We start from the raw sequence: 17,108 nt of genomic DNA on the forward strand, positions 1-17,108 counted from the left end.
AACCTACAGAGTGGTGTGATCTCAGAGATCAGGAGACTACAGAGTGGTGTGATCATAGAGATCAGGAGACTACAGAGTGGTGTGATCTCAGAGATCAGGGAGCCTACAGAGTGGTGTGATCACAGAGATCAGGGAGCCTACAGAGTGGTGTGATCATAGAGATCAGGAGACTACAGTGTGTGTGATCATAGAGTTCAGGGAGACTACAGAGTGGTGTGATCATAGAGATCAGGGAGCCTACATAGTGGTGTGATCACAGAGATCAGGGAGCCTACAGAGTGGTGTGATCTCAGAGATCAGGGAGCCTACAGAGTGGTGTGATCATAGAGATCAGGGATACTACAGAGTGGTGTGATCATAGAGATCAGGGTGCCTACATAGTGGTGTGATCACAGAGATCAGGGAGCCTACAGAGTGGTGTGATCACAGAGATCAGGGCGCCTACAGAGTGGTGTGATCTCAGAGATCAGGGAGCCTACAGAGTGGTGTGATCACAGAGATCAGGGAGCCTACAGAGTGGTGTGATCTCAGAGATCAGGGAGCCTACAACGTGGTGTGATCATAGAGATCAGGGAGCCTACAGAGTGGTGTGATCTCAGAGATCAGGGAGACTACTGAGTGGTGTGATCATAGAGATCAGGGAGCCTACAGAGTGGTGTGATCTCAGAGATCAGGGAGACTACTGAGCAGTGTGCTCCTATGGTCCTGGTAACCAAGAAGAACAAAGACCAGCTGAGGGTATGTGCTAACCTGAGAAGGTTAAACAAATCAGAGAAAAGGGAGAAATCCATTGTACCCACCATAGACGATATCCTGACAAAGCTGGCTGCTGCCAAGGTGTTGTCTCTTTCAGATGCAGCCAGTGGCCTCTGGCAGATTCCACTAGACAGAGAGAGTGCCAAGCTTACCACATTCATAACGCCTTTTGGAAGATACTATTTATACAGACTTCCATTTGGCATCAGTAGTTCCCCAGACATCTTCCGGGCGAGATGACAGAGCCCCTGAAGGACCAAGAAGGTGTGGCCATTTTTTGATGATATACTTCTACTCAGACACGCCAGCGGATCAGGAAGTGAGACTCCAGAACACCCTATACACACTGGAGAAAGCAGGTTTGAAGGTCAACCCAGACAAATGTCTACTGCGTCAGAAATGGCTTAACTACCTTGGACACTATACTGACGAGGATGGCATTTGTCTTGATGAGGCCAAAATCCAGGCCATTACCCAGCTGGAGCCTCCAAGAAAAGTGTCTGATCTAAGGAGGATCCTGGGTATGATTCACTACCTAGGCAGGTACCAACTGGGTCCAGCCAATGGCAACAAACCCCTCAACGACCTGCTCAAGAGTGACTCTACATGCACATGCAGTGCAGGAGGAAGCTTTTAAGAATGTTAAGCAACTCGTCACAGAGTCCCCAGTACTGGCATTCTATCATATCAAATCAAGATGTATTTGTCACATGCACCGAATAAACCTAACCGTGAAATGTTTACTTACAAGCCCTTAACCAACAGTGCAGTTCAAGAAGAGTTAAGAAAATATCTACCAAATAAACTAAAGTAAAAAAATATGAAAAGTAACACCATAAAATAACAATAACGAGGCTCTATACAGGGGTACCAGTACAGAGTCAATGTGGAGGCTATATACTATACTATTGTAAAGTGGCTGTTCCACTGGATGTCAGAAGGTGAATTCACCAATTTGTAAGTCGCTCTGGATAAGAGCGTCTGCTAAATGACTTAAATGTAAATGTAAATATACAGGGGTACCGGTACAGAGTCAATGTGGAGGCTATATACAGGGGTACCGGTACAGAGTCAATGTGGAGGCTATATACAGGGGGTACCGGTACAGAGTCAATGTGGAGGCTATATACAGGGGTACCAGTACAGAGTCAATGTGGAGGTTATATACAGGGTATTACGGTACAGAGTCAATGTGTGATAGTGATAGTGTGATAGTCTCCGTTAAAAGTGCAGAGAGCATCATGAAGAACAAGGAACACACCAGGCAGGTCCGAGATACTGTTGTGAAGAAGTTTAAAGCCGGATTTGGATACAAAAAGATTTCCCAAGCTTTAAACATCCCAAGGAGCACTGTGCAAGTGATAATATTGAAATGGAAGGAGTATCAGACCACTGCAAATCTACCAAGACCTGGCCGTCCCTCTAAACTTTCAGCTCGAGGAGAAGACTGATCAGAGATGCAGCCAAGAGGCCCATGATCACTCTGGATGAACTGCAGAGATCTACAGCTGAGGTGGGAGACTCTGTCCATAGGACAACAATCAGTCGTATATTGCACAAATCTGGCCTTTATGGAAGAGTGGCAAGAAGAGAGCCATTTCTTAAAGATATCCTTAAAAGTGTTGTTTAAAGTTTGCCACAAGCCACCTGGGAGACACACCAAACATGTGGAAGAAGGTGCTCTGGTCAGATGAAACCAAAATTGAACTTTTTGGCAACAATGCAAAACGTTATGTTTGGCGTAAAAGCAACACAGCTCATCACCCTGACCACACCATCCCCACTGTCAAACATGGTGGTGGCAGCATCATGGTTTGGGCCTGCTTTTCTTCAGCAGGGACAGGGAAGATGGTTAAAATTGATGGGAAGATGGATGGAGCCAAATACAGGACCATTCTGGAAGAAAACCTGATGGAGTCTGCAAAAGACCTGAGACTGGGATGGAGATTTGTCTTCCAACAAGACAATGATCCAAAACATAAAGCAAAATCTACAATGGAATGGTTCAAAAATAAACATATCCAGGTGTTAGAATGGCCAAGTCAAAGTCCAGACCTGAATCCAATCGAGAATCTGTGGAAAGAACTGAAAACTGCTGTTCACAAATGCTCTCCATCCAACCTCACTGAGCTCGAGCTGTTTTGCAAGGAGGAATGGGAAAAAATTTCAGTATCTCGATGTCCAAAACTGATAGAGACATACCCCAAGCGACTTACAGCTGTAATCGCAGCAAAAGGTGGCGCTACAAAGTATTGCTTACGGGGCTGAATAATTTTGCAGCCCAATTTTCAGTTTTGATTAGTTAAAAAAGTTTGAAATATCCAATAAATGTCGTTCCACTTCATGATTGTGTCCCACTTGTTGTTGATTCTTCACAAAAAATACAGTTTTATATCTTTATGTTTGAAGCCTGAAAAATGTGGCAAAAGTTCAAGGGACTGAATATGCTTTCGCAAGGCACTGTATGAGGGTACCAGTACAGAGTCAATGTGGAGGCTATATACAGGTGGTACCGGTACGAGTCAGTGTGGAGACTATATACAGGGAGTACCGGTACAGAGTCAATGTGGAGGTTATATACAGGGTGTTATGGTACAGAGTCAATGTGGAGGTTATATACAGGGAGTGCCAGTAGAGTCAATGCGGGGGTTATAAACAGGGTGTTATGGTACAGAGTCAATGTGGAGACTATATACAGGGTGTTACGGTACAGAGTGTGGAGGTTATACAGGGGTACCAGTACAGAGTCAATGTGGAGACTATATACAGGGTGTACCAGTACAGTCCAATGTGGATGACTATATACAGGGTGTTACGGTACAGAGTCAATGTGGGCTATATACAGGGTGTTATGGTAGAGAGTCAATGTGGAGACTATATACAGGGGTACCGGTACAGAGTCAATGTGGAGGTTATATAGGGGTACCAGTAGAGTCAATGTGGAGGGTTATATGGTACAGGTCAGTGTGGGAGACTATATACAGGGAGTACCGCAGAGTCAATGTGGAGGTTATACAGGGTGTTATGGTACAGAGTCAATGTGGAGGCTATATACAGGGTGTACCGGTACAGAGTCAATGTGGAGGCTATACAGGGTGTACCAGTACAGAGTCAATGTGGAGTCTATGTACAGAGGTGTTACGGTACAGAGTCAATGTGGAGTCTATATACAGGGTTTACGGTACAGAGTCAATGTGGAGGCTATGTGGGGGTACCAGTACAGAGTCAATGTGGAGGCTATATACAGGGTGTTATGGTACAGAGTCAATGTGGAGGTTATATACAGGGTGTTACGGTACAGAGTCAATGTGGAGGTTATATACAGGGTGTTACGGTACAGAGTCAGTGTGGAGACTATATACAGGGGGTACCGGTACAGAGTCAATGTGGAGGCTATATACAGGGGGCACCAGTACAGAGTCAATGTGGAGGCTATATACAGGGTGTTATGGTACAGAGTCAATGTGGAGGCTATATACAGGGTGTTATGGTACAGAGTCAATGTGGAGGTTATATACAGGGTGTTACGGTACAGAGTCAGTGTGGAGACTATATACAGGGGGTACCGGTACAGAGTCAATGTGGAGGCTATATACAGGGGGTACCAGTACAGAGTCAATGTGGAGGCTATATACAGGGTGTTATGGTACAGAGTCAATGTGGAGGCTATATACAGGGTGTTACGGTACAGAGTCAATGTGGAGGGTATATACAGGGGTACCGGTACAGAGTCAGTGTGGAGGCTATATACAGGGTGTTATGGTACAGAGTCAATGTGGAGGCTATATACAGGGGTACCAGTACAGAGTCAATGTGGAGGTTATGTACAGGGGTACCAGTACAGAGTCAATGTGGAGGCTATATACAGGGGTACCAGTACAGAGTCAATGTGGAGGTTATATACAGGGGGTACCAGTACAGAGTCAATGTGGAGGTTATATACAGGAGGTACCGGTACAGAGTTAATGTGGAGGCTATATACAGGGGTACCGGTACAGAGTCAATGTGGAGGCTATATACAGGGGTACCAGTACAGAGTCAATGTGGAGGTTATATACAGGGTGTTATGGTACAGAGTCAATGTGGAGGCTATATACAGGGTGTTACGGTACAGAGTCAATGTGGAGGCTATATACAGGGTGTTACGGTACAGAGTCAATGTGGAGGTTATATACAGGAGGTACCGGTACAGAGTCAATGTGGAGGCTATATACAGGGTGTTACGGTACAGAGTCATTGTGGAGACTATATACAGGAGGTACCAGTACAGAGTCAATGTGGAGGCTATATACAGGGGGTACCGGTACAGAGTCAATGTGGAGGCTATATACAGGAGGTACCGGTACAGAGTCAATGTAGAGGTTATATACAGGGGGTACCGGTACCGAGTCAATGTGCAGAGGTGCAGGTTAGAGGTAATTACTACATCTAGGTCGGAGTGAAGTGACTATGCGTAGATAATAAACAGTGAGTAGCAGCAGTGTAAAAAACAAAATGGAGGGGGTGAATGTAAAAAATCTGGTGGCCATTTGATTAATTGCTCAGCAATCTTATGGCTTGGACTTAGAAGCTGTTAAGGAGCCGTTTGGTCCTAGACTTGGGGCTTCGGTACCGCTTGCAGCAAGCCTAAGGCACGTTCACGCAGATGAGCAGGGACCCTGGGCATCTTCCTTTTGGTGTTTATCAGTCAGTAGAAAGTAGAAAGGCCTCTTGAGTGTCTTCATAACAGTTTTCATAAGTGTGACCTTAATTGTCTACCGTCTGTAAGCTGTTAGTGTCTTAATGACCGTTCCACAGGTGCATGTTCATTCATTGTTTATGGTTCATTGAACAAACATGGGAAACAATGTTTATACCCTTTACAATGAAGATCTGTATGGTTATTTGGATTTTTTGAATTTTTCTTTGAAAGACAGTCCTGAAAAAGGGACGTTTCTTTTTTGCTGAGTTTATGTCACAGTGGGGACTGCGTTGTCAAAGTACTTATTAATGAATCCGGTGAAGGATGTGGTACCCTCCTCAATGTTATCGGATGATTCCCAGAACATATTCCAGTCTGTGCTAGCGAAACAGTCCTGTAGCTCAACGCAAAGCAAAGAGAGGCAGAGAAAGTAGATTGAACCCTGGACAGGTGGGAAGGGGTAAGGCATGGGGTAGGTGGGGTAAAGGTTAGAGAGCACAGCTCTACCTGAGGTCTGTTCATCGGGGTGCAATATTACTCAACTTTCTGATTGCGTAGACAACAGAAATGATACAAATGTGCAGAACGGAAATTATTTTCTGTCGTATAGAATTGGGAATCATTTCATTTCCATTAGAAAATAATGGGATAAATCCCTGATTTGACTAACACACAGAGATAATACCTGTATTCCCTACATAGTGCACAACTATTGACCAGAGCCCATACAGTATGGTGGCAATGTGATCAGTAGAAGGCAATCTGGCCATATTACAACAGAGAGACAAAGCGTAGAAACGTAAACAGAGTTATCCGGCCAGCCGAGAAGAGTTCAAACACAGAGAGAAAAAAGAGAACTAGTGATTGTAACTGTGCCAGGCCTTTTGAACATAATCATCTGTGAACAACGCCAAGCAGACGTTTAATGACAGTGCAGAGAGCATCATGAAGAACAAGGAACACACCAGGCAGGTCCGAGATACTGTTGTGAAGAAGTTAAAAGCCGGATTTGGATACAAAAAGATTTCCCAAGCTTTAAACATCCCAAGGAGCACTGTGCAAGCGATAATATTGAAATGGAAGGAGTATCAGACCACTGCAAATCTACCAAGACCTGGCCGTCCCTCTAAACTTTCAGCTCATACAAGGAGAAGACTGATCAGAGATGCAGCCAAGAGGCCCATGATCACTCTGGATGAACTGCAGAGATCTACAGCTGAGGTGGGAGACTCTGTCCATAGGACAACAATCAGTCGAATATTGCACAAATCTGGCCTTTATGGAAGAGTGGCAAGAAGAGAGCCATTTCTTAAAGATATCCTTAAAAAGTGTCGTTTAAAGTTTGCCACAAGCCACCTGGGAGACACACCAAACATGTGGAAGAAGGTGCTCTGGTCAGATGAAACCAAAATGTAACTTTATGTTTGGCGTAAAAACGTTATGTTTGACGTAAAAGCAACACAGCTCATCACCCTGACCACACCATCCCCACTGTCAAACATGGTGGTGGCAGCATCATGGTTTGGGCCTGCTTTTCTTCAGCAGGGACAGGGAAGATGGTTAACATTGATGGGAAGATGGATGGAGCCGAATACAGGACCATTCTGGAAGAAAACCTGATGGAGTCTGCAAAAGACCTGAGACTGGGACGGAGATTTGTCTTCCAACAAGACAATGATCCAAAACATAAAGCAAAATCTACAATGGAATGGTTCAAAAATAAACATATCCAGGTGTTAGAATGGCCAAGTCAAAGTCCAGACCTGAATCCAATCGAGAATCTGTGGAAAGAACTGAAAACTGCTGTTCCCCAAAGCTCTCCATCCAACCTCACTGAGCTCGAGCTGTTTTGCAAGGAGGAATGGGAAAAAATTTCAGTATCTCGATGTGCAAAACTGATAGAGACATACCCCAAGCGACTTACAGCTGTAATCGCAGCAAAAGGTGGCGCTACAAAGTATTAACTTAAGGGGGCTGAATAATTTTGCACGCCCAATTTTTCAGTTTTTGATTAGTTAAAAAAGTTTGAAATATCCAATAAATGTCGTTCCACTTCATGATTGTGTCCCACTTGTTGTTGATTCTTCACAAAAAAATACAGTTTTATATCTTTATGTTTGAAGCCTGAAATGTGGCAAAAGGTCGCAAAGATCAAGGGGGCCGAATACTTTCGCAAGGCACTGTATATACAGGGTGTTACGGTACAGAGTCAATGTGGAGGCTATATACAGGGGTACCAGTACAGAGTCAATGTGGAGGCTATATACAGGGTGTTATGGTACAGAGTCAATGTGGAGGCTATATACAGGGTGTTACGGTACAGAGTCAATGTGGAGGTTATATACAGGGTGTTACGGTACAGAGTCAGTGTGGAGACTATATACAGGGGGTACCAGTACAGAGTCAATGTGGAGGCTATATACAGGGTGTTACGGTACAGAGTCAATGTGGAGGTTATATACAGGGTGTTACGGTACAGAGTCAGTGTGGAGACTATATACAGGGGGTACCAGTACAGAGTCAATGTGGAGGCTATATACAGGGTGTTACGGTACAGAGTCAATGTGGAGGTTATATACAGGGAGTACCGGTACAGAGTCAATGTGGAGGCTATATACAGGGGGTACCAGTACAGAGTCAATGTGGAGGCGATATACAGGGGGTACCAGTACAGAGTCAATGTGGAGGCTATATACAGGGTGTTATGGTACAGAGTCAATGTGGAGGCTATATACAGGGTGTTACGGTACAGAGTCAATGTGGAGGTTATATACAGGGTGTTATGGTACAGAGTCAATGTGGAGACTATATACAGGGGGTACCAGTACAGAGTCAATGTGGAGGCTATATACAGGGTGTTATGGTACAGAGTCAATGTGGAGGCTATATACAGGGGGTACCAGTACAGAGTCAATGTGGAGGTTATGTACAGGGGGTACCAGTACAGAGTCAATGTGGAGGCTATATACAGGGGGTACCAGTACAGAGTCAATGTGGAGGTTATATACAGGGGGTACCAGTACAGAGTCAATGTGGAGGTTATATACAGGAGGTACCGGTACAGAGTTAATGTGGAGGCTATATACAGGGGATACCGGTACAGAGTCAATAGACATACAGGAAACGGACCAGCACCACTAGAGGCACAGGAAACGGACCGGCACCACTAGAGGAACAGGAAACGGACCAGCACCACTAGAGGAACAGGAAACGGACCAGCACCACTAGAGGAACAGGAAACGGACCAGCACCACTAGAGGAACGGGAAACGGACCAGCACCACTAGAGGAACAGAAAACGGACCAGCACCACTAGAGGAACAGGAAACGGACCAGCACCACTAGAGGAACAGGAAACGGACCAGCACCACTAGAGGAACAGGAAATGGACCAGCACCACAAGGGGAACAGGAAACGGACCAGCACCACTAGAGGAACAGGAAACGGACCAGCACCACAAGGGGAACAGGAAACGGACCAGCACCACTAGAGGAACAGGAAACGGACCAGCACCACTAGAGGAACAGGAAACGGACCAGCACCACGAGGGGAACAGGAAACGGACCAGCACCACGAGGGGAACAGGAAACGGACCAGCACCACTAGGGGAACAGGAAACGGACCAGCACCACTAGAGGAACAGGAAACGGACCAGCACCACTAGAGGAACAGGAAACGGACCAGCACCACTAGAGGAACAGGAAACGGACCAGCACCACGAGGGGAACAGGAAACGGACCAGCACCACTATAGGAACAGGAAACGGACCAGCACCACTAGAGGAACAGGAAACGGACCAGCACCACTAGGGGAACAGGAAACGGACCAGCACCACGAGGGAACAGGAAACGGACCAGCACCACTATAGGAACAGGAAACGGACCAGCACCACTAGAGGAACAGGAAACGGACCAGCACCACTAGGGGAACAGGAAACGGACCAGCACCACTAGAGGAACAGGAAACGGACCAGCACCACGAGGGGAACAGGAAACGGACCAGCACCACTAGAGGAACAGGAAACGGACCAGCACCACTAGAGGAACAGGAAACGGACCAGCACCACTAGAGGAACAGGAAACGGACCAGCACCACTAGAGGAACAGGAAACGGACCAGCACCACGAGGGGAACAGGAAACGGACCAGCACCACTAGAGGAACAGGAAACGGACCAGCACCACTAGAGGAACAGGAAACGGACCAGCACCACTAGAGGACCAGGAAACGGACCAGCACCACTAGAGGAACAGGAAACGGACCAGCACCACTAGAGGAACAGGGAACGGACCAGCACCACTAGAGGAACAGGAAACGGACCAGCACCACTAGAGGAACAGGAAACGGACCAGCACCACTAGAGGAACAGGAAACGGACCAGCACCACTAGAGGAACAGGAAACGGACCAGCACCACGAGGGGAACAGGAAACGGACCAGCACCACTAGAGGAACAGGAAACGGACCAGCACCACGAGGGGAACAGGAAACGGACCAGCACCACTAGAGGAACAGGAAACGGACCAGCACCACGAGGGGAACAGGAAACGGACCAGCACCACTAGAGGAACAGGAAACGGACCAGCACCACTAGAGGAACAGGAAACGGACCAGCACCACTAGAGGAACAGGAAATGGACCAGCACCACTAGTGGAACAGGAAACGGACCAGCACCACTAGAGGAACAGGAAACGGACCAGCACCACGAGGGGAACAGGAAACGCATCACAAGCAAAGGAAAAGGAACGCAGAGGAAGACTGAAACCAAACCTGAAAGACCTAATAGTTGTAGAAAGAAAAAATGTGATGTACCTTTGAACCTCTCCAGCAGGTGGCGTCCCACGTACCAACAGGCCGTCTCAAAGTTGGGGAACGGAGTCAGACAGTTGACCTTCAGACGCTTCTCCACCTCATATGCTCTGTGGAGGAAAACACACTTTAAATTATTTTTTAAAGGGATAGTTCACCTAAAATGGCATATTGGTTTCCTTACCCTGTAAGCAGTCTATGGACAAGATATGCCAGCAATCCTATAGCTGGTTTAGGTTCTCCTGGCCCCAGTTTCATGCTAACATTTTAGCACATTTGTAGCATAAATCCATTCAGTCATGGGACCAATATGAGCATTTCTTCATGGGCGTTAATTAAAACATAGGCCAAATCAGGAAGTGCAGTTGACCTTAAAAGCTACAGTCTAAGCCACAGGAGGTCTCGTTGATACTGATGATGTGCTCACCTCATCTGCATCTAACCTCCTTGGAGTTATTGGACAAAGTGTCAGAAAAGGCCAGAGTGTCCACTGGAGTCAGAACTGCGTTGATCCAACCTGGAAACAGACACAGTAAACACACATTCTACACTTCTATTCTCAATGTGACAACATCAGAACAGGTCTGATTCTATTCCCAATGTGACAACAGGTCTAGATTCCTATTCCCAATGTGACAACAGGTCTGATTCTAGTCCCAATGTGACAACATAAAGACAGGTCTGATTCTAGTCCCAATGTGACAACATCAGAACAGGTCTGATTCTATTCCCAATGTGACAACATCAGGTCTGATTCTATTCTCAATGTGACAACATCAGAACAGGTCCTGACAACATCAGAACAGAGTCTGATTCTATTCCCAATGTGACAACAGGTCTGATTCTATTCCCAATGTGACAACATCAGAACAGGTCTGATTCTATTCCCAATGTGACAACATCAGAACAGGTCTGATTCTATTCCCAATGTGACAACATCAGGAGCAGGTCTGATTCTAATATGAAATGTGACAACATCAGAACAGGTCTAGTTCTATTCTCAATGTGACAACATCAGAACAGGTCTGTTCTAATGTGACAACAGGTCTGATTCTATTCCCAATGTGACAACAGGTCCGATTCTATTCCCAATGTGACAACATCAGAACAGGTCTGATTCTATTCTCAATGTGACAACATCAGAACAGGTCTGATTCTATTCCCAATGTGACAACAGGTCTGATTCTATTCCCAATGTGACAACAGGTCTGATTCTATTCCCAATGTGACAACATAAGAACAGGTCTGATTCTATTCCCAATGTGACAACAGGTCTGATTCTAGTCCCAATGTGACAACATCAGAACAGGTCTGATGTTATTCCCAATGTGACAACAGGTCTGATTCTATTCCCAATGTGACAACATCAGAACAGGTCTGATTCTATTCCCAATGTGACAACAGGTCTGATTCTATTCCCAATGTGACAACAGGTCTGATTCTATTCCCAATGTGACAACATAAGAACAGGTCTGATTCTATTCCCAATGTGACAACAGGTCTGATTCTAGTCCCAATGTGACAACATCAGAACAGGTCTGATTCTATTCTCAATGTGACAACATCAGAACAGGTCTGATTCAATTCCCAATGTGACAACAGGTCTGATTCTATTCCCAATGTGACAACAGGTCCGATTCTATTCCCAATGTGACAACATCAGAACAGGTCTGATTCTATTCTCAATGTGACAACATCAGAACAGGTCTGATTCTATTCCCAATGTGACAACAGGTCTGATTCTAGTCCCAATGTGACAACATCAGAACAGGTCTGATTCTATTCTCAATGTGACAACATCAGAACAGGTCTGATTCTATTCCCAATGTGACAACAGGTCTGATTCTATTCCCAATGTGACAACAGGTCCGATTCTATTCCCAATGTGACAACATCAGAACAGGTCTGATTCTATTCTCAATGTGACAACATCAGAACAGGTCTGATTCTATTCCCAATGTGACAACAGGTCTGATTCTATTCCCAATGTGACAACATAAGAACAGGTCTGATTCTATTCCCAATGTGACAACAGGTCTGATTCTAGTCCCAATGTGACAACATCAGAACAGGTCTGATGTTATTCCCAATGTGACAACAGGTCTGATTCTAGTCCCAATGTGACAACATCAGAACAGGTCTGATTCTAGTCCCAATGTGACAACATCAGAACAGGCCTGATTCTAGTCCCAATGTGACAACATCAGAACAGGTCTGATTCTAGTCCCAATGTGACAACATCAGAACAGGCCTGATTCTAGTCCCAATGTGACAACATCAGAACAGGTCTGATTCTAGTCCCAATGTGACAACATCAGAACAGGTCTGATTCTAGTCCCAATGTGACAACATCAGAACAGTTCTGATTCTAGTCCCAATGTGAATGTGGTGACAACATAATAATAGGTGTGATTTGTGAGAATAACTAATCTAGCCCTGAACAGATTTCTGATTCTGATGTGATGGTTTGAAGATTTCTTGTCCCTGATTCAGAGTGCACTAACCTGATGGTATGAATAGGGTCTGTCCCTACTTCAGAGTGCACTAACCTGATGGTATGAATAGGATCTGTCCCTACTTCAGAGTGCACTAACCTGATGGTCCCTACTTCAGAGTACACTAACCTGATGGTATGAATAGGATCTGTCCCTACTTCAGAGTGCACTAACCTGATGGTCCCTACTTCAGAGTGCACTAACCTGATGGTATGAATAGTGTCTGTCCCTACTTCAGAGTGCATTAACCTAATGGTCCCTACTTCAGAGTACACTAACCTGATGGTATGAATAGGATCTGTCCCTACTTCAGAGTGCACTAACCTGATGGTCCCTACTTCAGAGTACACTAACCTGATGGTATGAATAGGGTCTGTCCCTACTTCAGAGTACACTAACCTGATGGTCCCTGCTTCAGAGTACACTAACCTGATGGTATGAATAGGGTCTGTCCCTACTTCAGAGTGCACTAACCTGATAGTCCCTACTTCAGAGTACACTAACCTGATGGTATGAAAAGCGTCTGTCCCTACTTCAGAGTGCACTAACCTGATGGTATGAATAGGGTCTGTCCCTACTTCAGAGTGCACTAACCTGATAGTCCCTACTTCAGAGTACACTAACCTGATGGTATGAAAAGCGTCTGTCCCTACTTCAGAGTGCACTAACCTGATGGTATGAATAGGGTCTGTCCCTACTTCAGAGTGCACTAACCTGATAGTCCCTACTTCAGAGTGCACTAACCTGATGGTATGAAAAGCGTCTGTCCCTACTTCAGAGTGCACTAACCTTATGGTCCCTACTTCAGAGTGCACTAACCTGATGGTATGAATAGAGTCTGTCCCTACTTCAGAGTGCACTAACCTGATGGTCCCTACTTCAGAGTGCACTAACCTGATGGTATGAATAGGGTCTGTCCCTACTTCAGAGTGCACTAACCTGATGGTATGAATAGGGTCTGTCCCTGCTTCAGAGTACACTTGTAACACTTGTCCACCTGGTCAGCGAAGAACATCTCAGTGTGATTGGCTGAGGACCTCCAGCGCTCGTACAACGATAGGTTGGCTGACGTGGGCTTGATCAGGAAGAAGATCTTCTCTCCCTGGAAACAACAACAACATCAAGACAGAACAAGAGCTCCTTTCAACAGCAGGCCTGTATTCACAAAGCATTTCAGAGTAGCAGTGCTGATCTAGGACCCTGTTCATGTAATCTTATTCATTGTGATCTAAAAGGCAACACTGATCCTAGATCAGCACCCCAACTCGGAGACATTTTGTGAATACATGTCCACGACTCGTTCCTATTCATTCTACGGCTAATTTCATTCTTGCTATGTTTTCTAATATACCTCGAGAATTCTTCCTTGAGAAGTGCATTGGAAAAGGTGTACCTTTCAAGTAGAACCCGGTATGAGGGAGGACAATGACCCCATTGTCCAACAGGACAATGACAGGACAATGACCCTAAGCACACAACAAGACAACGCAGGAGTGGCTTCGGGACAAGTCTCTGAATGTCCGTTGTGGTCCAGCCAGAGCCCAGACTTGAACCCGATCAAACAGTGACGCTCCCCATCCAACCTGACAGAGCTTAAGAGGATCTGCAGAGAAGAATGGGAGAAACTCCCCAAATACAGGTGTGCCAAGCTTGTAGCGTCATACCCTAGAAGAATCACGGCTGTAATCACTGCCAAAGGTGCTTCAACAAAGTACTGAGAGAAGGGTCTGAATACTTATGTAAATTTGATAATTCAGTTTGTCTAAAAATTTGTTTTTGCACTATAGATTCAATGGTTGTAAAGATGGAGGTCTCTCCATAATAAAGAGATGCTCTGCTTTTTTGACATCACACTCCACAAAGCAAGTCCTGCTCTAGTTTTATCGTATCTTGATTATTGTCCAGTCATATGGTCAAGTCCTGCTAAGAAAGACTGCCGCTGGCCCAGAACAGAGCGCCACGTCTTGCTCTTCATTGTAATCAGAGGACTAATATAAATATTATGCATACCAGTCTCTCATTGGCTAAGAGTAGAAGAAAGACTGACTGTGACACTTCTTGTCTTTATAAGAACATTTAATGTGTTGGAAATTCCAAATTATTTGCATAGTCAACTTACACACAGTACTGACACACATGTTGACACACATGTATGTTGTGTGTATGTACTGACATGTATATTGTGTGTATGCACTGACATGTATATTGTGTGTATGTACTGACATGTATATTGTGTGTATGCACTGACATGTATGTTGTGTGTATGCACTGACATGTATGTTGTGTGTATGCACTGACATGTATGTTGTGTGTATGCACTGACATGTATATTGTGTGTATGTACTGACATGTATATTGTGTGTATGCACTGACATGTATATTGTGTGTATGTACTGACATGTATATTGTGTGTATGCACTGACATGTATATTGTGTGTATGCACTGACATGTATATTGTGTGTATGCACTGACATGTATATTGTGTGTATGCACTGACATGTATGTTGTGTGTATGTACTGACATGTATATGTAACTGAGAAATGCACACACACACACACACACACACACTACATGTTAATGTACACTACATGTTAATGTATGTCAATTGTAAAGTATTTAGACTGTAATGTATTTTTAATTATGTATCAGACCCCCAGCTAAAACTAAAACTAGCTGTCACCATTGGCGTCGGCTAATGGGGGATCCTAATAAATGACATTAAAACCTTGAGTATGTTGTACCAGACATTACAGTACCTTAATAAAGTTAATTCATCAATAAGGTTATTAACTGTGTCATACCTTGAGTACGTGGTACCATACGGACGCCCCTCCACACTCGATGTGGAAGTCAGTGTAGCTGTCTTTAACACCGATCAGACAGTACTTAGTGACTTTAGGTTTCCCCAGGAGAGCATCGTCTGGCCAGTAGTTCTCCACCCACGACAACCTCCGCACAATCTGAGGGCTCTCCACTATACTGTCCATTCTGAGAGACAGAGAAATAAACACTATTCAAATCATGCCACTACAATACCATAAAAAACATACCATAAATACATAGGGGTTAATATTAACATTATAATATCATTATCATCTTAATGGTGTTTAATAATAATGACATTAAAATACTGTTTAGTATGATCTGTATCAGAGAAAGTCAGGAGAAGTGTTGTGCTGCACAATGTGTATCATGAGAACACGTGTCTGTGTACCTCTTAGGTGTGTGCCTACCGTTTGTCAGAGAACTCCAGGTTAATAATGTTTAACACTTTCTTCCTGTTGGTGCTGTAGTAGTAATCTACAAAGTCCTTGAGCTTCATCTTACTGTCAGTCTGCTTGGTCACATCTATCACATCCACACCCACATCTGGACCTGGGAGTGATGAATACAAACAGTTAAATGCACCTTAATTAAACATTAAAGACACAAGAAAATCAATAGTGAGCAGGTCTTTAAATGGCAGTGAGTTGATGAGATGTGTTGCTAACTTGTCTGCTCAGTATAAAGGAGAAGTAGCACATGTGTGGCTAACTAGGCTGCTCAGTATAAAGCAGTAGAAGTAGCAGATGTGTTGCTAACTAGGCTGCTCAGTATAAAGCAGTAGAAGTAGCAGATGTGTTGCTAACTAGGCTGCTCAGTATAAAGCAGTAGAAGTAGCAGATGTGTTGCTAACTAGGCTGCTCAGTATAAAGGAGAAGTAGCAGATGTGTTGCTAACTCGGCTGCTCAGTATAAAGCAGTAGATGTAGCAGATGTGTTTCTAACTAGGCTGCTCAGTATAAAGGAGAAGTAGCAGATGTGTTGCTAACTAGGCTGCTCAGTATAAAGGAGAAGTAGCAGATGTGTTGCTAACTAGGCTGCTCAGTATAAAGGAGAAGTAGCAGATGTGTTGCAAACAAGGCTGCTCAGTATAAAAGAGAAGTAGCAGATGTGTTGCTAACTAGGCTGCTCAGTATAAAGCAGTAGAAGTAGCAGATGTGTTGCTAACTAGGCTGCTCAGTATAAAGGAGAAGTAGCAGATGTGTTCCTAACTAGGCTGCTCAGTATAAAGGAGAAGTAGCAGATGTGTTGCTAACTAGGCTGCTCAGTATAAAGGAGAAGTAGCAGATGTGTTCCTAACTAGGCTGATCAGTATAAAGGAGAAGTAGCAGATGTTTTGCTAACTAGGCTGCTCAGTATAAAGGAGAAGTAGCAGATGTGTTGCAAACAAGGCTGCTCAGTATAAAAGAGAAGTAGCAGATGTGTTGCTAACTAGGCTGCTCAATATAAAGGAGAAGTAGCATATGTGATGCTAACTAGGCTGCTCAGTATAAAGGAGAAGTAGCAGATGTGTTGCTAACTAGACTGCTCAGTATAAAGGAGAAGT

General features: G+C 44.6%; 1 protein-coding gene across 1 annotated transcript in view; it reads right to left on the bottom strand.

The window, feature by feature from the left end:
• Positions 1–7: 7 nt before the first annotated feature.
• The window catches only part of LOC135534206 (lysine-specific demethylase phf2-like), a gene marked incomplete at its 3' end in the record, with an annotated part of 41,761 nt that continues 24,660 nt past the window's right edge, over positions 8–17,108 (bottom strand). Inside the window, exons 2-9 of the mRNA XM_064961296.1 lie at positions 15,974–16,115; positions 15,542–15,728; positions 13,678–13,840; positions 10,687–10,760; positions 10,247–10,370; positions 446–475; positions 276–305; positions 8–103 (exon numbers count right to left, since the gene is read on the bottom strand). Of these exons, the coding sequence (XP_064817368.1) occupies positions 8–103; positions 276–305; positions 446–475; positions 10,247–10,370; positions 10,687–10,760; positions 13,678–13,840; positions 15,542–15,728; positions 15,974–16,115 (846 nt within the window). The remainder of the gene's footprint in view (positions 104–275; positions 306–445; positions 476–10,246; positions 10,371–10,686; positions 10,761–13,677; positions 13,841–15,541; positions 15,729–15,973; positions 16,116–17,108) is intronic.

Source organism: Oncorhynchus masou, unplaced genomic scaffold (assembly GCF_036934945.1).
Source record: "Oncorhynchus masou masou isolate Uvic2021 unplaced genomic scaffold, UVic_Omas_1.1 unplaced_scaffold_3129, whole genome shotgun sequence".
In the NCBI taxonomy this organism is placed as follows: Eukaryota; Metazoa; Chordata; class Actinopteri; order Salmoniformes; family Salmonidae; genus Oncorhynchus; species Oncorhynchus masou.